The sequence below is a fragment of the Dromiciops gliroides genome, chromosome 2, assembly GCF_019393635.1.
Source record: "Dromiciops gliroides isolate mDroGli1 chromosome 2, mDroGli1.pri, whole genome shotgun sequence".
NCBI lineage: Eukaryota > Metazoa > Chordata > Mammalia > Microbiotheria > Microbiotheriidae > Dromiciops > Dromiciops gliroides.
This window is the reverse complement of record NC_057862.1, coordinates 609,420,565-609,443,871: the sequence shown is the minus strand read 5'-3', so window position 1 is coordinate 609,443,871 and position 23,307 is coordinate 609,420,565. Positions and strand designations below refer to the sequence as shown.

The 23,307-nt window shown below is 45.6% G+C and overlaps 2 protein-coding genes across 4 annotated transcripts in view; both read right to left on the bottom strand.

Annotated features, from left to right (window-relative positions):
* Positions 1 to 1,921: 1,921 nt before the first annotated feature.
* On the bottom strand, positions 1,922 to 6,159 carry ZFP36L2 (ZFP36 ring finger protein like 2). 2 transcript variants are annotated; one of them, XM_043988616.1, is made up of 2 exons: positions 5,820 to 6,159; positions 1,922 to 5,144 (listed from the first exon to the last, which is right to left on the bottom strand). In XM_043988616.1, exons 1-2 carry the CDS (start codon positions 5,868 to 5,870, stop codon positions 3,654 to 3,656), a joined length of 1,542 nt encoding a protein of 513 aa, XP_043844551.1. In that variant the 5' UTR covers positions 5,871 to 6,159; the 3' UTR covers positions 1,922 to 3,653. The 2 variants fall into 2 exon arrangements, with proteins under 2 accessions (XP_043844551.1, XP_043844552.1); XM_043988617.1 differs by having other exon boundaries at positions 1,922 to 5,141.
* Positions 6,160 to 8,730: 2,571 nt separating this feature from the next.
* Positions 8,731 to 23,307, bottom strand: part of THADA (THADA armadillo repeat containing) — a 458,536-nt gene continuing 443,959 nt past the window's right edge. For both annotated transcript variants that reach the window (XM_043990158.1, XM_043990159.1), the window contains exons 37-38: positions 20,595 to 20,761; positions 8,731 to 11,241 (exon numbers count right to left, since the gene is read on the bottom strand). In XM_043990158.1, coding sequence (XP_043846093.1) covers positions 10,864 to 11,241; positions 20,595 to 20,761 — 545 coding nt within the window. In that variant the 3' untranslated portion in view covers positions 8,731 to 10,863. The remainder of the gene's footprint in view (positions 11,242 to 20,594; positions 20,762 to 23,307) is intronic.

The window sequence follows — 23,307 nt, the reverse complement described above, 5'->3', positions numbered from 1 at the left end:
AAGGAAAACATGTATTTCCAAAAGCACATTGGCATAAATAACAACCTGTATTAAACTGCTTATCCCTTACAATAAGGGACCAACAGCAGGAAGCTGTTTCTGGTCTGCTCTCCAATCTTTCCCTTCCCTTCCCCCCTCTTCAAACTGATGCACACAGCAAGAGACCAGTCATCTGGGAGGACTCTGAAATTGTTATCCATACTATTGTGGCAGGATGCGCGCACGCGCGCGAGCACACACACATGAAACCCACTTGAATTAACACACCAGTGCAATCATCTTTAATGTGAAACAGCTGTTTGACAACTTTCAAGATTCTTAAGGCTTCATATCTATACCCCAAAGCCCCAAACTCAGCGGTGAGTCACAGTAAGAGCGTAGTTAATAAAGGTCTACAGAAGAGATTAAAAAGGACAGCTGCTTTGGAAAATAAGAAAATAACCAATTGCTAAATTTCCCTAACCTATTCTGGAGAAAGTGTCTCAATAGGGGTGGTTAAAAAAACAACAAAACAACAAATTAATTTGATTTACAAACTAATGTGCAAAGGTGTTTTTTTTCCCTTCTAAACAACAGGTTTTGGGGTGTGTGTTTTTAGCCATTATAGCTTCACTTAATTGGTAATTGATGGACAGATCGATGTCACCAATTGCATTTTCAAGGCTGGAGAAGTGGGGATTGTCTTCATAGCTAACAATTCCTTTCCTATAATTTGAGTGCTTACTCCCTGAGGAAGCTATGTGGGCAAACAAACCCCACCCAGAGATAAGTTTAACTTGTTTAACCTTCCCTTAGGTTCCCCCCCCCCCCTTCTAATTCCCCTCCCCCAATCCCCACAATTCCTTACATCACTTTTGTTTCCAAAAGGTCCTGGCCCCAACATTCTACTTCCTATTGAAGGGTGAAGGTGGTGGAAGAGCCCCCAACTTGAAGTCTGTCATCAGGCTGACAAAGGGATTCCCATAATGCCAAATCCCTGAGGTCCTGTTGAAATTGTGAACAGCTCTGAAACCTCCAGTATTTGTCACGTGAGGGCCTGAATCATAGGAAACCACACCCCCTTCCTCTCCACCCCTCCTCCCGACTGCACCTTATCCATAGCAATGCAGACACTAATTCCAAGCCACCTAATTCCTCTAGATCTGGAAGCCCTGCCTTTTCTGGGGCCTTTTTTTTTTAAACCGGAGAGATTAGAGAATGGGATCATTCATATTTTTTTTCCTGTGTATATAGTACACACATATATATGTACATTGCTTTCCTGGTTTCCTCACAAGGCAAGCTATCTTCACTCATAAACTTTTTACCAAGACCTCACGTTAATTAAATGTAAGCACTTAATAAGCAGCTTTGAAGGCAACCAAAACAAAGAGCTGAGAAATCTCTCCTCCCAACCCAAAGAGGAAGCTAGCTGTTTGTATGTTTTGAGATAACGAGATGGGGGCATGCATTGGCACTTCAGAAGCTTCTGGAACCCACTGTTTTACCAGCTCCCCACAATCACCTCTGAGGAATGGAGTTAGTGTATAATGCTTTAAAACTTAGTTGATCACAATGAAGGCACTTCAAGGAGAAATAAACCACCACTTTATGGACACTGGCATTAAAATACTTGAATTTTTTTTCCAAAAATTTTATTGGGGGAAAACTACAAAACATTTACAGTACAAAGTTTACAGTCACACAATTTATTGTAGTGAACTGGCTCCCCAAAATATATTACAACTCAAGTTGACTTACTCTTTAGTTATACATTCAAAAACATACTTCTGTTTAAGTAGTCCAAAGAGTACATAGGGCTCCGTTCTGTCCCTATGTACAAACAAGACTCAAGCTACTTATTCATTCATCCACCGTCCAGGAAAGTTTGGGGTGGGGGGGAGGGGAGGAAGAGAGAGGGAGAACTCCTGATTTTCTACAAAGAAAAAAAAATTACAAGTTTTGGAATTGAAATAACAAAAAAAGGCATGTTCATGTACTACAAAATAAGGTCTCAGATCCAAGAGGTGGCCTCTGCGTATATTTAATAAAAAGTGGTAAAACTTTTCTATTTTTGTAGTTGAACCCATCCCTACATTCAAATTCTCTCAAGCATTAAGAAAGAAAATACTTATTTGGTTGAGGAAGATTTAAGGCAAGTCTGGGCCTTTCCCAAGGCACTAGGAGACTAATACTGGAGGCCCCTCAATTATTGCTACATCTTTTTTTATACTCAAGGGTATATCACAGTGGGATTGGTGGAATCAGGCCACAAAAAATACTTTTGGTTGATTTGTAAAGCTGGAGTTAGGTAAAAGTCTGATACTTTGAAGTCTGATTGCAAAGTATGTGGTTCTTTTTTCTTTAAAGTTGGACGGGCTACAATCTTTTTTTTTTTTTAATACATTCTAAGAAATCTCAGAAAGATCTTCCTCAAACTACTTCCACAGCATCAAGATAGATTTCTATAAAGAAATCATGCAATCTTTAAATTTACGTAAACAAGAAAAGAAATTAATGAAATAAATATTACATACAATCTCTTAAATTAAGATTTAACTCATTTACAATAAAATAACGAAGTGACGTTACAAAAGGCATATATTACTGTGAAAAGAACATACACTCCACATTTTGCCGATTAATAGTGGCAATCATAATTTAAACATAATAAAAGAATATATATCTATTGCTTTTCATCATACCAGATAAATACAGTATGAACAAAATTCTCAATGTATACTTTTCACAAGATAATAAATAAGTTAAATAGGGTTTTTTTTTCCATATTGGTGCTAGTCAACTCCAAACAGCTTAAACAAAACAAAAATCAGCAGTTATTTGTCAACAATTATAAACTAAACTCAGTTTGAGTGCTTCCCAAGAAAGCAAAGGCAACATTTTTTTCTAAAAGAAATATCCACTATGTGGTGGTGGTGATGGAACCGACTTTGGAATGGAAGGGTGGTGTTTTTAAGCACATTATATATAGCTATATAAAAAACTACAGCACTGTTATCAAGGCATATTCTTGGCAGGTCGTTGGATTTTATAAGCTTATAGTTTAGTAATGTGGCTTTTTTTGTTTGTTTACACTGTATTCAAAGACAAATGACCATTAGAAACTTCTCCAAAGAGCAAGCAGTTCACACCTAAGTGCAGTGTGACTAATGCTTCAAAGTTAGAGATGGAATGGTGGTAGCTGCTGGTGCTGGGTTGATCCCCCCCTCCCCCCAAAGTTCAAAACTCATCCAAGGTCTAGAAAAATAAATGTTTGGTTGTGGTTTGTTCTATTCCCGTTACATCTGCCCGTTTTTTTGTTTTTTTAATATAGATTCGTTTTGTTCATCTCAATACAAAAAAGTTCGTTGGGCTTTTTTTTTTTTTGCTAAACGAGAATTCAACTTTGTAATAAAAAATAAAAAACCCCAAACAAGAGGAAACCGAAAAAAGGGGGGGAGGGGCAGCTCATAGAGCTGGGATCCCCCAAGTCCTCCTAGGGCTCTGCAGTCTGTTTTTGGCTGCTAAATCCCCAATCCCTCTTTCCCCTCCTTACTTAGACCCATCTACCATCCCGGCCAGGCCGGGAGAGGGGAAGAGAGGGGCATCCCTTCCAGCTACCCCAGCCCCCTCCCCACCCCCAAACTTCCTCGTGTGGCTGCCGCTCTGCTCGCTCAGTCGTCGGAGATGGAGAGGCGGCTGAAGATGGGCAGGCGGCGACCGGAGTCGAGGCTCGGGGACTCGGAGCCACTGAGGCTTCCTGAGCTAAGGGAGCCACTCAAGTAGCTCTCCCGGTCCGACAGCGAGTCCGGGGGGCTGGGGGGCGCGTCGAACACGGGCGACTCGGACAGGCGGCGCAGGGGCTGGAAGCTGAAGGGGGGGGAGGCCGGGGCGGCGGCAGCTACGGCAGCGGCGGCGGCAGCAGCAGCGGCGGCGGCTGCCGTCGGGTGGGGCGCGGTGGGCGGCGGCTGCTGCTGCTGCTGCTGCTGGCTGCGGTAATAGGCGGCGGCCACGGCGAAGTTGTGAGTGTGAATGGCGAGGGGCGTGATGAGGTTGCTGAGCTCCTGGCCCGAGAAGGGGGCAAAGGCGTTGTTGGCGCAGGCGGCACACGGGGCCGGGGAGAGCAAGTCCTCGCCCCCGCCGCCCGCCCCGTACAGCAGCGCGGCCGCCGCCACCGCCGCGGCTGCCGTCGGGGAGCAGCAGGAGGGGGCGGCGGCCGAGGACGAGGACGAGGAGGACGCGGAGGACGAGCAGGATGACGAGGAGGCGGAGGAGCAGGACGACGAGGAGGAGGCGGCGGAAGAGCAGGACGAGGCCGGTGGCGGGGTCCTCGACGTGGGGCTCTCGAGGAGGGGCGACTCCAGGCCGCCCGGGTGCTGGTGGTGCGCCGAGGAGAAGCCTGAGAAGCTGAGGCTGTGGTGCAGCTTGGGCCGGGGCTCCCGGGGGTGCGCCGGGAAGCCCAAGTGCAGGGCTTCTCGGGGGCTGAAGGCCCGGAGGTCGCCCCCGCTGCCCCCCGCGCCCCCGGCCGGCGAGGGGCGGCGCTCCTCGGCATTGTGGATGAAGTGGCAGCGGGGCCCGTAGGGGCAGAAGCCGATGGTGTGGAAGGTGCGGCACAGCTCCGTCTTGTACTTGGGGTGTCGGGTCAGGCTCCGCAGTTCGTGGAAGCCGTGGGCGAACTGGCACTTCTCCCCGTACTTGCAGGTGCCGCTCTCCTCGAAGGGGCGGCACAGCTCCGTCTTGTAGCGCGTGGAGTTGATCTGGGAGCCGCCACCCGACTTCTGCTGCTGCTGCTGCAGCTGCATGAGATGCTGGCTGCGGTCGCCATTCTCACTGAAGGAGCGGTCCCGGAATTTGTTTTCCTTGTTGAGCAGGGCCGTGGTGCTGGCACTGCCACCTCCCCCCGACGGCTCCTTAAGGTTACTGTACGAGCCCGAGCCGCCCGAGCCGCCGCAGCTGTTGCCGCCAGTGAACTTGGGGGAGCAGTTGCCGGGCCCGGTGGCCGGGCTCGGGGAGGGGTGGGCAAGGGCCTGCAGGTTGCTCGTGGAGTGCCTTCGGAGAAATCCCGGCGTGAAGCTTGAGCTGGGGGAGTTGGTCACGGGCGTCCCCACGGCCTTCTTGTCCAGCATGCTGTTCAAGTTGAGGTTGGTCAGGGATTTCTCCGTCTGCTAAAGGGAGGGGAGTAGGGGAGATGAAAAAACGGGAGGAGGCAGAGGACAATTCCAAGGGAGTGGGGGTGGGGGCCGGGGCATGAGGAGGAGACGGGAGGGTAGTTGCGGAATAACTCGGAGACTCCAGGCCGTGGGGTTTTGTTTTTTTTTTTTTGTCCCTTCAATTTCTAGTCCCTCCACCCGTACAGAGACCAAATGAAAAAGTTTGCATTGATTCTCCCTCCCCCACCCTGCTCGCTCTCAGCTTCAAGCATGCTGGTCCATCACCGCAGCTCCATTTCCTGGGCCTTAGTTCTAGCCCTTTTGCAACCCCACGGACCCAACCGCCCACCCCCTCCCCATCCCGGGGACAGAGGCGGAAAAGCAGCCGGGGCTGTGCAAACACTGCCCCTGTAAACACACGACGAGGAAACCCGGTCCCAGGCTGGGCTGAACGCACAAGCCCTGGGAGCAGTTAGTAATGCCTCGCCTTCCTTCTCCGTCCCCGCCCCCCCTTCTCTTCCCTTCTCCTCCCGGCTACTAAAACACTTTGCAAACTCCGGGAACTGACCCAACGGGGAAGACCAAGGTGGGGCAGGATCCTCACCCCCAACTCCTCCCCAAAAACAGTACGAGAAAAAGTTTTCAAGCTGAAAGCTTTTGGGCTCCCTCCCTGTCTGCCCTCTCGCCTACCTTGCAAAAGAAGTCGATGTCATAGAAGGCAGACAAAAGTGTGGTCGACATGTTTCTAGGTCCTGTGATAGTCGTAGATGCAGGAGGAACCCAAGGACCCCGCTGTCCAGCAGGGCTTGGGATGAGCCACGACGGCTGGTGGGCGAGGGGGAAGGGTGAAAAGGGGAAGAAAAAGTTTGTAGGGGGGTGGAGAGACTGGGCAACGGAGGTTAAGCTTTGGAATTCTTTGGAGTCCGGGGTAAAGAAAAAATCTGCTTTTAAAAGCCTCTCCTCTTTTTTTCCCTCTTCCCTCCCCCCGCCCCCCCAAAAAAACCCACTTCTCGAAAGCTGAGGGCACAGCAAGCGGACTGCTGGAACTCTGTGCCTGGCGAGTCCTCGCCCTATATAGACGGCCTCGGTCGGGGGAGGGGACAGAACGCTGAGCCTGCCGGGGTCTCTAGGCAACATCTCCCAGCCGGCTCCCACGACGTCATGGGACTTCGAGTCCTCCCATAGGCTGCCGCCAATTTTCTTTTCTTTTTTTTTTTTTTTGAGCCAGCGGGCGGGGGAGTCGGAGGGGGTGGCCCCGGCCCCGCTGGGCGGGCCCGGGAAAGGGAGGGAGGACGGTGAGGGCGGGTCGAGCGCCGGCGGCTGGGGAGAAGCTAAGCCTTCCGAGCCATGTGGGGCATAGTACATTTCGCCTCTCTGCCTCCCGGGCCTCGTGCGTTGCTGAGCCCGGGGACTTTTAAACGTGGCTCAGGGTCAGCAGCCCGGAAAGCTGCCCACGCCCCCAGGGACCGGATATTTTTATTCCCGGGACCCCGCACTAATACTAGATCTATCAATGGACGGGAGGAGGGATTGCAAGACGCTAGAATATTGCAGTTTTACACGTAGCCTATGCCTAGTTTGCAAAGTATAGGGAGGAGGACGGAAAGGAAGGGGGGGGTAGGCGCTTGCAGCATCTCAACCCCTAAACGGAGGCTTGGAAACTTGGGGTCCCGGCTCCGCAGCTCCTGGGGAGGAAGTGCGGCAATGTAACACGTGGAGAAGGCGGTGGGGGCTTCCTCCAGGCCCGGAGGGAAGTGCGCCTGCTCCGAGGGGTGGAGGGGGCATAAGGCTGGGTTGGGCTAGAAAAGCCCGGGTCCTCCAGGCTCCGCCCCGCCACCCCCTGCCGGGGCCCGCTGTAAACAGGGCCCGAGCGGGCCGGGGCGGGGCTGTGTGTCAGAGGACAAGGAGCTGGCTTCGCTAATCATATCACAAGACCTTGAGCCGGGGCCAAAGGCGCTGTGAGTGGCGCGGGCCGTCCCGGGCGGGGGAGCCCGAGCCGAGGCCAGGGTGAGGGGGGCAGGACTTAGGGGGCAATGGCTATTCTCGCAGCTCCTCTCCTCTAGCCTCTTTGGGCTCTTCGGAGGACTTGACGCCGGCCGCCTTTGCCCTCTGCGCCCAACTTCCCGGGTACCTGTGCTCGCAACGTCCTGGCTGTCTGGGACCCGGGGGAGGGGGGAAAACTGACTAGTCCCTTAGTCTCATGCCTCAGCCCCGCACCCGGTTGCCACGCCCGCCTTCCGCCGGCCTGAGCTGGGGTGGCAGAATCAGGGGGAGCCCAAATCTGTGTCGTCAGGACCCTGTTTGCCGAGGAGACAGCCCCCTCTAGCGCTCCGCCTGGCTAGAGCCGGGGAGCCCTTTACTCCCCCACCTTCCCGCCTCCCTTCCGGGGGGGTTCGCTTTGTCAGGTGCTCCCAATAAGGGGCCTGGGGTGGGGATGCACCGCCCACGAGAGCTTTAGCTTTGCCCAGCCACGCAGGCGAAGCAGGGGATCCGAGCCGGCGGGAGCCGGGTCACAAGGTGACTGACTACCCCGTAGGGGCCAGTGGATCCAAGTCCCCAGATTGCCGGTTTTGCCTTCCTCCGGTGCGTTAGTCAAAGACCTGCGGTTCCTCCTGTGAGCAAGTAAAGGCGCAGGCAGAGTGTGAACTTGACCAAGTCATTGCACTTAATCCTGGCCTCAGGTTTCTTAATTTGTTAAATGAAGTTGTACCAGAGGATCTGAGGTTTTTTCTAGCTCCAATCCCATGAATCTCAGACCTGGTTGGTCCTCCAACTGGGAGGAATCGTTAAAATCAAAACTCCTTTGCAGAGCAAAATAATAAATAAATTTTATCAATAAATAAAATAATAAAAGAATGGCCACAGTGGAAGTCATCAGACTAAATCCAGTTTTCTTTCCACCAAAATGATAAGAGCAGGCTCTCAGCTCTAGTCTCTCAAGTTGTGGACACTAGAACTAAGTGGCTGGAAGCAGATGGGACAGTGAATAAATAATCATAACATAATAATAATAGTTACCCTTCATCAAAGTTCTCTTGGTACATGGTAGTGACCCTGGGTTCTCAAAGGTGGGGTGCCGGTTTTGTTCCGACAAGCTGGAAAGTCTCAGCATCCAGGGTAGAATCAGACTGCCTAGCTTTTGTCTAAGAACCAAACCTACCTAGGTTTGAAGAGATTCATAGGTTATCTTCCGGCGAAGATTTTTCATTCAATCATCAAACCCCACCAGACCACTTCCTAAATTAGTGAGGCGGCAATGGTAGAGGGAATGCCTGTTCTTAGAAATCGCAGACCCTCTGTCAAATCTCAGAAAGTTTCCAGTCCTTTTTCCTTGGAGAATTCATTACTATAGTGTGAAATCTGAGTTTTCCTTAGATCCTGCTGTTGGAGTCAGTAGCAGCAGCATTAAAAAAAAAAAACCCACAGAAATAAAATGAAAGCCTGTCCATCCCCCAGGCTAGTTAGTTCTCTGGTTGGAACAACATCAGGGATACCAGAATTAGCAACGCCCCCCCCTCCCCACCACCATTCTCACTTCCCTACTGACTTCTCATTTGGGAAACTTTTCATAGGCAAAAGGAAAATGGCAAGTTATCCACTTTTTTAGTGAGTTTGGACTTCCCTGTGGTCAAACCAGATATTTCAGGCAGCACCATAAACAAATCGATTCTGGTATATGCAATGCAGTGTCACCCCTGTCATTTTAAGGAAGCCACACTCAAGACAGTTTTCTATCTCAAAAATACATTGAATTTGAATTTAATTCCAGTGGTGGGAACTAAGTATATAGAATCAGATGACAGAAAAACATTTGGCTATTACTGGGTCAAACCCCCCTGTTTTACAGATAGGAAAAGAGAAGCCCAGAGATGACAGGATTCACCCAAGACCAAATAACTGGTTAGTAGCAGAGGTGGGACTAGAGCCCAGGTCTCAGGCTTCCCAGCCAGTGTTCTCTTTACTATGCTGGGCTGCCTTGTCAGAAAATAAACTCCAAGGGCCAATCTTGGAATCAGGAAGATTTGCTTTTAGACACAACTCTGACCTGAACTACCTTTGTGACCCGGGCCTAGTCACTGCCTCAGACATCTCCCCAAGCCAGTAAGATACTCTGGAATTCTTTTTTTTTTTTTTGGTGGGGCAATGGGGGTTAAGTGACTTGCCCAGGGTCACACAGCTAGTAAGTGTCAAGTGTCTGAGGTCGGATTTGAACTCAGGTACTCCTGAATCCAGAGCCGGTGCTTTATCCACTGCGCCACCTAGCCGCCCCCTGGAATTCTGGATTTGTAAAGTGTCCCTGGACATCACAGGTTTTCCCCCTCTCCCCAATGCTATATTAAATATTCAACATTTACTCTCCAGCAATGGAAATGAGCATCTCAAACACTTTCACTCCCACAAATGCCTCTCAGACCTTAACAAACCATTAAAATAACTTTAATTGATCTCTTAAGAAAACATTATGAAACACTAATTTGCCAGATGCTAATGAAATACCTATTAATTTTCACACAAAGACTAAAAACGTGGCTTTTTTGGTTGGCTTGAACTGAAGAATGAACCTGGTTGCTGTTAAAACACATCCTGGGTTGCTTAATATTGAAATGACTGAATCTGTGACTCTTCTGAAGTTGTAAATTAAAGGGAAAAAAGAGAAACTTTGCCCTAGTTCAATGTTCTCGCAAAACTCGTGCGAGGGTGCCACCTGCTGGGTGTTCTGGGAGGCAGCAAGAAATTCTTAGAGGTCTCCAGCTTCTATCATTCAAATAAATGGATAAGAGGAGAGAGACAGACACACAGAGGGAGGGGATGGAAGAGGGGGAGGAAGGGAGGGAGGAGGAGAGAGAGGGAGGGAGGGGGAGACAGAGACATTGAGAGAGGTTTTTCCTCTTAAATGAGAAGCTTCAAAAAAAAATTTTTTTTAATTAAAAAAAAAATGAGAAACTTCTTGTCACTTTCATCAAGCAAAATATAAGGAGGGAAGGTAATAATCCTTCTCCCAGCCAGGACCTTCAATGACCCTTTCTAAGAGCTTGCTGCTAGTTTTTTTGCAGGCTACAATCAGACTTCTCAGTGACTGCTTTTGATCAAACACCTTGGGAGGTGAAAGTTGGAGGAGAGGGAAGGAGACAAAGAAATGCCATAAGGTTCTTTTAATGATTTGGGACAAAATATAATTTTAAAATTATAGGTCACTGCAGGTCTCCTACACAATCGAATCATCTGGATGAAGTTGCTCTTTCATTCACTCAGATTTTAAAAATGGAAACATTTGGAATAGATTTCCTTCTTTACTAAAATGGAATAAAATTTAGAATCTGATCAAAGAATCCTAATGAGGGTCTCCCCCCCCCCCACCACCCCTTTTAAATCACGTTAAAAACATGAGGGCTGAAGGGGAATGCAGACAGGGTTAAGCTAGACTCTAGGGAAGAAAATAGCTAATTCAGGCCTGCAGGTGGCCTGCACCTGGGAACAAGGTAAATCTCAAGTTTAATGGCTCCACCTCCAACAGTTGCTGCAATAAAGTTAGCTGGCTTGCAAGAACTGAGTAAATGTATTAAAAAGAAAGATCCCTTTTTTTCTGAAGGGACACTTGGTCCACCTCACTGGGCCAGAGGGGGCACAGTGAACAAAAGGATTTTTAATTTAGGTAACATTTCCAGTGTATTCAGTGCAAGAAGATAATCCCCCAACTCCACAACATATCCCTTTCCCACCTCATTCTGTAGATTTAGGCTTTGTTCTCTGTAGAATTAAATGACAACAGATTGGGTAATCTCAATAGCCCAGGACTGGGGTTCTCTACTTTCCCTTCAAGAAAGTCTAGCATCTTCAGGCATGCTAAAGTTCTTTCCTTCTGGATGCACAGTCTCATATAGTCAGTAGTCTTAGAGAATTCAGGAGTTGGAGGCAGCTCTTTGGATAGTTGGGCTAGGTGCTGGAACTGCTGGGATGCCGTTTTTCTCAGCTGACTGAGCTCCTGGGGATCCTGGGAAGGCCAGCTTTTCTTACAGAGGGGAGACAAGTGCTTGACCAGGTGACTGATATAGGTCAATGTCTCGGCCCAAAAGTTCACTTCACCTTTGTCAAACACAAAGTCGTCTTCCACCTGGACCAAGAGAACAAATGAGCAAGGTGAGAAATAGTAATATTAAGTAGATCCATCTCTGGCTGAGCCCTAAAAGACAGAGAACAAACATATGCTGGGGGGAAAAAATCATGGAATTTGCAGTCAGGAGAAACTTGGGCTTCTCTACCAACTGGATACCAATTTAGAGTGTGTTGGTGGCAAGGCACTTCTGAAAATGGGGCTAATCACAGACTCCGAGAGTGGGGAGGGGCTTAAAAAGCCCTTCAGTTCAATCTGTACAAGATTCCTAGGCACAGATTTAGCTCCTGGAGGGCAGGGACTGTCTTTTGCTTCTTTTTGTATCCCTGGCACTTAGCACAGTGCCTGCCACAGAGTAGATGCTTAATGTTTGTTACCTGATTGATCGACAGCTGGATCACACCTTAGGACCTTAGTCATCTAGTCCAAACCTCATTTAAAGTTGAAGAAACTGAGGCTCAGAAAAGACCAAGTGACAAACGTGCTAGCAATTGGCAAAACTAGTGTGTCATGACTCCATATGGGGTCATGTAACTCAATGTGGGGGTAGCTACAAATTTGGCAGCAGTAAGAGGTTATGCACACCTATTTTATATACCTATATACCTGGGGTCACATAAGAATTTCTTGGGTGAAAACGGGTCATGAGTGGAAAAAGTTTAAGAAGCCCTGATCTAGTCCAGCTCTCTCCTTTTATAGATGAGGAATTTGGAGCCTAGGAAAATAAAGTGACTTGTCCAAGGTCACACAGGTAATAAGTGACAGAGCAGGGATCTGAACCTCTGACCCTAGATCCTTAACTCTTTATCTTTACATCAGCCTCTGACTCTAAATCCAGTGCTCCTTCCTCAACATTACATGTCGTCATCCAGAGGAACTCACTAACCTCTGAAGAGAGCTGACTCAACTTCTGGAACATTCTAATTGTTCAGATTTTTCCTTCCAATGAGCTGAAACCTGCCTCTCTGAAGTGTCCTCCTGTTGTTCCTAGTTCTCTGCTCTGGGCCTTAGAAGAACAAGTTCAACCCTTGTTCTACATGACCTGAAAAAAGCTATCATGTGCTTGCCTTGCTCCAAGTTTTCTCTGCTTCATGTTAAGCATTTTTTCTCTTCTTTCTTTCTTTTGTTTTTTTTTGGTGAAGCAACTGGGGTTAAGTGACTTGCCCAGGGTCACACAGCTAGTAAATGTCAAGTGTCTGAGGCCGGATTTGAACTCAGGTCCTCCTGACTCCAAGGCCGGTGCTCTATCCACTGCGCCACCTAGCTGCCCCATGTTAAGCATTTCTAATTCCTTTGACCAATCCTTGTATGTCATGGTTTTGAGGTCACCATCCCTAAAATGTGGTGCTCAAACCCAAAATACTCCAGATGTGACATGAAATGGCCTTTTGTATTCTGGATGCTACCGTTCTTAATTCATACTCATTCACATATTGCAATTTTGGAGCTGATATGTTGCACCACAGATTGAAATTGACTCTGTACTCTACGAGAATTCTATTTGTTTTTTTATCTGAGTTATCATGTTATACCTCTCCCATTTGTATTTGTAAAACGAATTTTTTTTTAAAGCATAAACACAGGACTTTATCAAATTTCATCTTCCCAGGATATTAAAACTCCTCGTTTTGAACTCATACCTATCAGATTGGCAAAAATGACCCTTCCCCAAAAAAGGGAAGTGTGTGGGAAATGACAACTGTTGGCAGGGCTGTGGGAAAATAGCTACATTGATACACTGATGGTAGAGATGTGAACTAGTCCAGCCATTATGGAGTCATTAGGAACTATACCCAAAAAACTGTACATGTCCCTTGACCCAGTGATACCTCTAATAGGCTTACACCCCAAAAAGATCAAAGAAAGAGGAAAAGGACCCATATATACCAAAAATATTTATAGCAGCTCTGTCTAATCACAACTAAGTGGAAATAAGGGAGTACCCATCAGTTTAGCAATGACTGAATAAATTATGGTATATGAATGTAATGGGATATTATTGTACCATAAACAAACAATGAAAGGTAAACCTAGGAAGGCATATGAATTAATGCAGAGTGAAGTGAGTAGAACCAGGGAACAATTTATATAATAACAACAACATTGTAAAGAAAAACAACTTTGAAAGACATCAGAACTTTGATCAATTCAATTAACAAACACAATTCCAAAGGATTGTGATAAAAAACATTACTGACCTGACAATCCATCATTATCATCAAGTATTCATTTATTTATTTATTTGTTTGTTTGTTTGTTTGTTTTTTTAGTGAGGCAGTTGTGATTAAGTGACTTGCCCAGGGTCACACAGCTAGTAAGTGTTAAGTGTCTGAGGCCGGATTTGAACTCAGGTACTCCTGAGTCCAGGGCCGGTGCTCTATCCACTGTGCCACCTAGCTGCCCCAAGTATTTATTTATTTATTTAATTTTATTTTTGTTGTTGTTGTTGTTGTTTTTGCGGGGCAGTGGGGGTTAAGTGACTTGCCCAAGGTCACACAGCTAGTAAGTGTCAAGTGTCTGAGGCCGGATTTGAACTCAGGAACTCCTGAATCTAGGGCCAGTGCTTTATCCACTGTGCCACCTAGCCGCCCCCCGAGTATTTATTTTTAAAATAAGTTTTTATTGATATTTTCTTATTCTTATATTACCATCATGCCCCATGTGTCCTTCCTCATCCCCCTCACAGAGAGCAATGTCATAAGACAAATGGGATTTTTTTGGAGAGAAAAAAAGGCAGCACAAATTGATAGATAAACTGAAAAAGTACAAAAAACATGTGTAATTTGTAACACCTGTGCACCTCCCACCTTCACAAAGGGGTGGGCTGGGAGTGTGTCCTCTCACATCTCTTATATGATATTTATAATTTTGCTACCTTTACTTTTGATTTTAGGGGGATGTTCTTTCCATTTACAGTTGTAGTTACTATGTATATCATTTTCTTGGTTCTGCTTACTTCAGTCTTTGTCAATTTATAGAGATCCTTCAGTGCCTCTCTGTATTTATCACATACATAATTTCTTGCAGTACAATAATATTCCATTTCATTCATATAGCACAATTTGTTTAGCCATTGCCCAGTTAATGAGCATCTACTTTGTTTCTAATTCTTAGCATAAAAAGTGCTGCTATAAATATGTGGAGTATATATGGATTTTTTTTTTTAATGTATGGGTTGGTGGGGTTTTTTTTTTTGTTTTTTTTTTTTTGTATAAGCCCAGTAATGAAGTCTTTGGTTCAAAGGGTATGGACATTTTAGTCACTTTATTTGCTTAATTCCAAATTACTTTCCAATTGTTTTGATTTGCTTAATATTGTTGTGATCTCTCTTATTATTAGTGAGATGGGACATTTTGTGTGTGGTTGTGAATTCTTTGTAGTTCTACAAACTTTGTTCATATCCTTTGACCATTTATCTACTGGGGAATCACTATTATTTTTATACATACACACACACATATTTATATATATGTATATATATGTGTGTACATACACACATCATTTCACTTCTTATCCTAGATACATTAATGTTGTCTGTGCAGAAGCTTTTCAGTTTTAAGTAATCAAAGTTATCTATTTTATTTTTTGCAATTGCCTCTATCTCTTGCTTGGCTAAGAATACATCTCCTACCCTTAGCTATGAAAACTATAGGATCTGTTTCTCTTCTAAGTTTTTTAAAAAAATAATATAACGTATCCATTTAGAATGTATTGTGGAGTATGGTGTAAGGTGTCAGTGTGAGCCTAATTTCTGCCAGAATAGTTTCCAGTTTTTCCCATATAGGGAGTTTTCCCCTAGCTAGTATGTTTTCCACTTTATCCAATACTGGGTTATTGAGTTTTATTGTTCTTGAATCTCCTTTGTCTAGTCTGTTCCATTGAGCAATCTCTCTATCTCTAGCTAGTACAAAGAAAGGCAAAAACATGGTCTCTGCCCTCAAGTTATTAATATTCTAATGAGGGAGACAATAGTTATGTACATGCAAGATATATAAAGTGAAACTGGGAAGTCATCAAAGAAGGATCATACTCTTAGTTGCAGTGGGGACCAGGAAAAGCATCTTGGAGAAGGTAGGAGTTGAATTGAGTCTTGAAGGGAGCCAGAGAAGCCAGGGGATGAAGATGAGGAAGGGGAGCATACCATTCATGGGGGACAGCCAGTGGAAAGGCAGAGAATTGGGAGACAGTAGGAAGAGTATGACGGCCAATGTTGTTGGATTGTAGAGTATAGGAAGGGGAGTAAAGTATAAGAAGAATGGAGGGGGAGGAAGGGGCCAGTGTGTGAACTATTTTAAAATCTAAAGACAGGGGGAAGCTAGGTGGTGCTGTGGATAAAGCACTGGCCCTGGATTCAGGACCTGAGTTCAAATTCGGCCTCAGACACTTGACACTTACTAGCTGTGTGACCCTGGGTAAGTCACTTAACCCCAATTGCCTCACCAAAACAAACAAACAAACAAACAAATAAGATCTAAAGACAATATTTTCTATTTGGTCCTGGAGACAATAGGGAGTCACCCGAGTTTACTGAAGAAGGGCTACAGTCAGACTTGATCTATAGGAAGATCACTTTAACAGCTGAGTCTAATAGGTTATTAGGGCAGCAAGGTGACACAGTGGAGAGAGTGCTGGCCTTGGAGTCAGAAGGACCTGAGTTCAAATCTAACCTCAAACATTCACTAGCTGTGTGACCCTGGGCAAGTCACTTAACCCTCTTTGCCTCCATTTAATGGCCTGATCCATCAGTTTCTTTAGACAGGCAATGATTTGGGCCCAGAATTGAAGAGGAAAAAGAAGAGGCTGAATTACTTTGGGGAGAAAGTAAAGCATGCATACCTTTGGTCCAGCAATACAGTCACTAGGCACATATTCCAAAGAGGTCAAAAATAGAGGGAAAGGACCCATATACACAACAATATTTAGGGTAGCGGCTTTTGTTGTAGCAAAGGACTAGAAATAAGTGGATGTTCAACAACTAGGGAATGGCTGAACACATAAGGGTATATGAATGTAATGGAATATTAGTATTACCCTGTAGGGAATGATGAAAGGGTCAAATTCAGAGAAACCTGGTCAACCTTTTATGATTTGATCCAGAGTTAAGTGAACAGACAGGACAGGAGAACACAATGATGACAATAATGTAAAGGAAAACAACTGTGAGAGATTTAAGGAAACTTAAAAATGACTTCAGAAGACAATAATGAATCATGCTTCCCACCTCCTGGCAGAGGTGATATAGATTAGAGGTGTCATAAGAGACGCACATTTTCAGAAAAGGCCAGTGTGTGAATATGTGATGCTTTATTGTATGTATTTTTTTTTTTTTTACAAGGGAGAGATTTGGGGAGGCGGGTTGAGGGAGAAAATTGAAGGAGGAGCAGTAGAAGGAAAATGAGAGTCAATGAACTATTAAGCAAATACTATTTTCACTTTTGTTTTTTCTTTCTCATGGTTTTTTCCCCTTTTATTCTGATTTTTTTTTCACAATGTGACTAATGTGGAAATATGGTTAACATGATTATACTGTATAACCTGTGTCAGACTGCTTTACTGTCTTGGGGAGAGGGGAGGGAAGGAGAAAAATTTGGAACTTAAAATCTTACAAAAATGAATGTTGAAAACTATCTTTACATGTAATTGGGGAAAAATGAAATACTATTAAATAAAAAAAACACTTAAAAAAATGGAAGTTAAGAGGAGCAAGTTCAGATGGGGACACTAACAAGTAGGGTAGTGTTGGTGCTATCACATTAAATTTGATAAACTGTTTAAAAATGTACCAGCTATTTGCAGTTTCATATGCAATCCTCTTTCTTTTTTTGTTCTTTCCACACTGAAATGTTCATGTTTGTTAAATTCATAATAATAAAGAAAGAAAATGCCCAATGTTTTTAATGACCTCAAGCTTCTTCCTGAAACAAAGTCCAAGGATTTTAAAAGCAATACTCTTCCAGGGAGGCTATGAGTCATGGAATACCAGTCTTGAGGATTAAAATTGTAGGTCACTCAAAGTACAATGACAGGTTGCGTGGAGGGCCCCTTTACCTCGCCTTTTGTTCTCAGCCCTTCATCCTCATCAGGCTATGACAACGACAACAACAACAGTAGCTAGTATTTATAGAGCACTTTAAGGTTTGCAAAACACTTTACAGATGGTATTGATTTGATCCTCACCTCTGAGAAGTAGATGCTAATATTATCCCCATTTTATAGATAAGGAAACTAAGTCTGAGAAGTTAAGGAACTTGCCCACAGTCACACAGCCAATAAATGCCTGCGGTAGGATTTTAACTCGGGTCTTCTAGATCAACATTCTATCCACAATGGCATACAGCTGCTTTATCTCCTTCCCACTAGAAACTTGGACTTTATGCCTGGGTGCATCTTTCTCTGTTGGGTGAGCTTTCACCTTCTCTTGCTGGGGCCCAAGTCTCCGTGACACTTCCCTCCTGTTGTCTTTCTCTCTTAGAATGTAAACCCTTTCAGGTTAGGCACTGTATTGCTTGATTATATCAGTATCCCTGGCTCTTAGCAAAGTGCCTGCCTGATGCACAGTAAGCTCAATAAATGGTCTGTCTCTCTCTTTCTGTCCTGTCTACCTTATCTATTTGTCATTCTGTCTGGTCTGTCTGGTCTGTCTGTCTGTCTGACAATCTATCTGTGTGAAAAGGCATACAACAAATCAAGGCTTGCAGGAAAGAGACAGCCTCAGAGCACAGAGATGCATGAGTTCAAAAAGGAGAGGGGCTACAGTTTAGCAGGTTTGAGGGATCCCTAGTAGACAGCCCACAGACTGCGACGGTATCCTTGGAATGCTGAGATACCTAGAAAGAATGCACACTGATTGGATGGATCCCCAGTGGTGCCCAAGGACAATAGTCACACAGAATGAGAAAGTGCAAAAAAGGGGGTGATCTGTATGTTTGGAAGGATTAGCCACATCAGCGAGTTCAAAGATCACTGAGGTGAATTTCATCTGATTAGATTTGACTCATCATTCTAACCTTTCGACTCCTTTTTAGATCCTGGCTGGGTCACCCAGTGTGTGAGCTAATCCTCCCAGCTTTGTGTCCCTGGCAAATTTGATGATTATGCCATAAAAGCCTTCATCTAAGTCACTGACTAGAGTGCTTCAGAGCATGAGAGGAAGTAGTGGAGAGAGAACGGATTCAGAGTCAGGGAGAACAGGGTCCAGGTCCTGACTTGGACACAGACTAGCTGTATGATCCTAGGTAACTCACTTAACTTCTCAGTGCCTCAATCAATGAGAGATGCTCATCTGAGTTAGCAGAGGGGATTTCTTCACCGGATGTTTTCCATACGAAATAAATCACAGGTTAGATAAAAAAATAAATATCAAACAGTACAGAATATTTAAGTAAGTCTGGGGGACTTTGCTAGAGACCTACCTCCAACTTGACATCAGTTCTACCTTTTATACTTATTATTAGCTGTGATCCTGAGCAAATCACTTAACTTATTTGAGCCTCAGTTTCCTTGTCAGTAAAACAAGGGAGTTAGATTAGATGGTCCCTTTTGGGACCCTCTTCCCTTTTGGTTCTTACGTGATACCATTAATGACTAACTGCCCTTGGGGCCAGTTCTGAATCTACCTGGAGATACTGTCACCTGGCCCACATGTCTCCACCTTATTCACAAAGAGAGCATGAGAAACTCTTATCCAGTGTCTGCCAGTAATCTATGTAAGCAGCATTCTCCCCCCACCCCCTCCATCCAGGAAGTCTGTCAGTCTGGCATGACCTGCTTTGGATGAGGCTGTGCCTGCTCTTGAGGGTCACTGGCTCCCTTTCTAGATGAGCACAAAATATCCAGGTAATGCTGAGTTTTATAAATTTCTCAGGAAAACTGAGTCAAATGTATAAGAATACAAATCATTCCCCAACTGATAAATGGACAAAGGCTGTTTTCAGATCAAGAAATCAGAGGTACAGGAAAAAATACCCTAAATCACTATTGTTTGGAGAAATGCAATCAAAACAGCCCTGATGTATGGCCCCCACACCTATCAGCTTGGCTAATATGAAAGAAAAGGAAAATGATAAGTGTTGGAGGTGTGGGAAAATTGGGACACTAATGCATTGTGTCCTTGTAGAGTTTCTTCATCACACTCTACCCTGTTCCTGGTATCTTACAGCTCAGGCTGCTGTTGTGACATTCTTGTCACAGGCACTTTTGGGAGGCCAAGGGGGCTCAGTTGTGCTGGTGAATTCTGATCCCCTCTCTCATTTATCTGGTTGGCTGACCGTGGGTCATGACTTGCTTCTCTGTGTCTTAGGTTTCCTACCTATTGAGGGAACACATTGGCCATTCATCGATCCCAGGTGGGGACCAGCACAGGTTACTGATGCAGCAAATCAGAAACAGGGGGAAGAGCATGGGATTACGGGAACAAAGTTTGAATCCCAACTCTGCCCCTTAGCACCTGTGTGACCTTGTGCAAGTCACCAAACTGTTTTGAGCCTCGGTTTTCTCAGCTGTGAAATGAAGGGGGGCAGGTTCAATCAATGAACCTATAACCTGAGGTGGTTTGGAAGAAACTTGCAAACACGGATTCTTCTAAAATGCTTCCATATTTCTTTTAAATATGTAATAAAGTTATCATGTAAATGTCTTTCCCCCTTTTTTCTCTCCCCTACCCCCCACCCCCTCACAACCCTAGAGATGGCTACCATTAGGTGGCCGGGGTCCCTAATGTCACAGGATCATTTATTGGGAACTGGTAGGGATTTTAGTGGCTATCAAGTACAACTCTCTTATTATAAAAGATGAAGAAGAGATCTCAGAACAAGTGGAGACTACAGTAATTAAAAAGGTAGGTGGTGCAGTGGATAGAGCACTGGATTTGGAGTCAGGAAGACCTGAGTTCAAATCCCGCCCCACATACTTACTAGCTGTGTGACCTTGGACAAGTCACCATACCCTGTTTCCTCACCTCTAAAATGAGTTGGAGAAAGAAATGACAAATCGCTCCAGTATCTTTGCCAAGAAAACCCCAAATGGGGTCATGAAGAGTTGGACACAACTGAATAACCATTCCAACTCAACAGTAATAAAGAGTTCTCTCTACCTCAGCTAGCACTTGAGAGGGCTTCTTTGTAAGGGCTTGAAGTCCCAAGTATAAGGCAGCCAACAAGACTAAAAAAACAAAACAAAACAAAGCTAGTTTCCTAACTGATCCCCATATCCCAACAATACAGTTAATAGTGCCGCAGCTGACCCTGCCCTGGGTGCCTCTGTCCAGTAAAAAGGAGACATTCAGTGGGTGAGCTGGCACTGGGTAAGCTCCCAGGATTTCAGATCACCCCACATTGCTGGGATGCCCATAGTACCTGTGATGTGTCCTCTATACAGTTTGTGGTATCATCTTCCCCCAGGAGCCATTGCAGTAGGGTGGGGAGTCCCTCAGACAGCTGGTCCCACTGCTGGAGCAGCTCACACAGCAAGGCCACAGCCAAGTCCAAGGCCATTGAGGCGTCTACCAAGCAGAAGGCAAACTCTGGAGAGACACAAAAAACAGGCATGCAGGTGGATACACTCCTCCGGGGCTGGAGGAGACGAGGCATCTCAGGAACTCTGACCAGGTATTTGTGATATTTCAAGGTTAGAGGGCAGATATGAACTCAGCCGGGCTGATCCAAAGGCCATCCGGGCTTGTGGCTGGGAGACCATGAACAAGTCATTTCATCTCTTGAAGCCTCAGGTCTACCCCCACCCCTGCCCCCACCTAGGAAATGTTGGTAATGATCCTGGTACTACCTACCTCATAGGGCGGTTATGAGGAAAGAACTGTGTAAAATTTAAAGTGTTACAGAAATGTCAGCAAAGATGATGCTTGGAATCCTGCTAGCTGCACAGTTGGAAGGAGCTCTCATTGACAGGAGAGAAAGACACCAATTCGCCATTACTTAACCACACAACTTAGACATAAGTGTATAAAGGACTGGCCCTTAAGGGTAGGCAGACTGGACAGCTGCCAGGTATTAGAAAGCTCTATACTCACCCAGTAGAATCTCTTCCATTCTCAGTGCCAGAATTCTGCCATTAAGAATTCCTTTGGGGGAGGGGTGGGGGGAGGGCTAGTCTCCCTAACTCGGCCCAGGCTGGAAGTGCAGTGGCCACTCATGGCCCAATCCCAGTACCGACCAGCATGGAAGCTTTAACACCCTCTTTTTCTGACTCGTGTCAGTTTGCTTCTCCTTAGGCAGCTTGGGGGCTCACCACATTGGACTTAGTCTGGACACCAGATCAGCTTTAGCCCTCCTGCAGTTTAGAATGTCTGAACCCAAGTGCTCCACCAGCCTCAGCCTCCCGCAGAAGCAGGGATTATATATGTGTGCCATTAAGGGATAATTCCTTGGCTTGCTTCTTTCCATACTCTTTCAGAGAAAACTCTTACACCTTTCCCCCAAAGGTAAAAAATATGTTCAAAACATCTTAGTATGAATGAGTTACTCACATATCATCTGTCCCTAATAAGAGGGACCCTGCCAGCCAGCATAAGGAGATGTTAAAAGACAGCTTCAAAGACCACTACCTTGCTTTGGGATGAGAGAGAGGAGGGGAGGGGGGAGAGGGAGAGGGAGGGAGAGAAGGAGAGAGAATGAATAAGTGGGGGGCAGCTAGATGGCATAGTGGATAAAGTACAAGCCCTGGATTCGGGAGGACCTGAGTTCAAATCCAGCCTCAGATACTTGACACTTACTAGCTGTGTGACCATGGGCAAGTTACTTAACCCTCATTGCCCTACCAAAAAAAAAAAAAAAAAGAGAGAGAGAATGAATAAGTGGGAGGGTGGATAGGTCAGTGGAAAAATATTAGCTTACTTAATTATTTGGAGGCTATTCTAATGTGTCCAAGATCACCCAAGCCCCCAAGTCCAAACCTTTTCCAGTATACAATGCTCTCTCTTAAATGGAAAGGAGCCACCCTTTGGGAACCCACATGGACAACAGACCTGGATCCAAACCAGCGTGCGCACAAAGATAATCCCTCAGCATCTCATTTCTGCTGGGACATAAAAGGACTCAGAACCCCATTCATTCACTGTATCACCCCCTGCCAGCAAACACATCTGGTTACTACCAATTTCCAAACAAGAAGTGACTAGGGCACATGCAGAGACATTTTTGAGTTGAGTGGGAGTTTCATCTCACGCCCAGCGTGTTGAAGTGGCCTCAGGCTTGTGCCTCTTGTCAACAGCAGCCTACAGAAAGTGACCAAAGATGTACAGGAGGAAAATCAGAGTTTAGTCCACTAAGCCAGACCCTTCCTAACAAATTGGGAAGATTAATACTAGTGCCATGGTGCCGGTGTACCTAGGGCGAGGCGGGTGCGGAGTGAGCGAGTATGTGATAAACTGGACTAGGGTGACGGCTCCTAGCACAAGAAGAAGCTGACACTTAGATAGTGCTTTATGCATATTATCTCATGTGAGCCCCACAACAGCTCTGTGTGGGTAAGCCCTTCAGGTATTACTATCCCCATTTTATCGATGAGGTAGCTGAGGCTCAGAAGCAACTAACTGGCTGGGGGCGACACAGCGGATGGTGGATGTAGGACCTGAATCCAGATCTCCTCTGACTCTATGGGCCTAGCATTCCATCCATCCACTGGGCCAAAGCTTCTTAAACTGTGGTTCTCGACCCTATGTGGGGTCACGTAACTAAATTTGGAGGCTGTAAAAACTCTGGCAACAGTAAAAGGTTATGTATACCTAGTTTATATACCTATGTACCCAGGGTCACATAAAAACTTCTCCGGTGAAAAGGGGTTGAGAGCAGACAAAGTTTAAGAAGCCCTGCACTAGGCCATCCTTCCTCTCAAGCATAGAGGCAAAGGCAAAACTGGATGATCAGCAAACAGGGCTAGCCTCATATGTGGCTGAAGAAGGCAGCTGCCCTCAAATAACTCCCTTCACTTGCTTTGCTGATGCCTGAAATTCTACCATAAAATTTCATTTCTTTTGCTTAAGACTTTGTTCCTTTATAAAATAAAATGTCCCCATTGGAGGGGTCCCACTTTCAGTTTTATTCGGTTGCATCC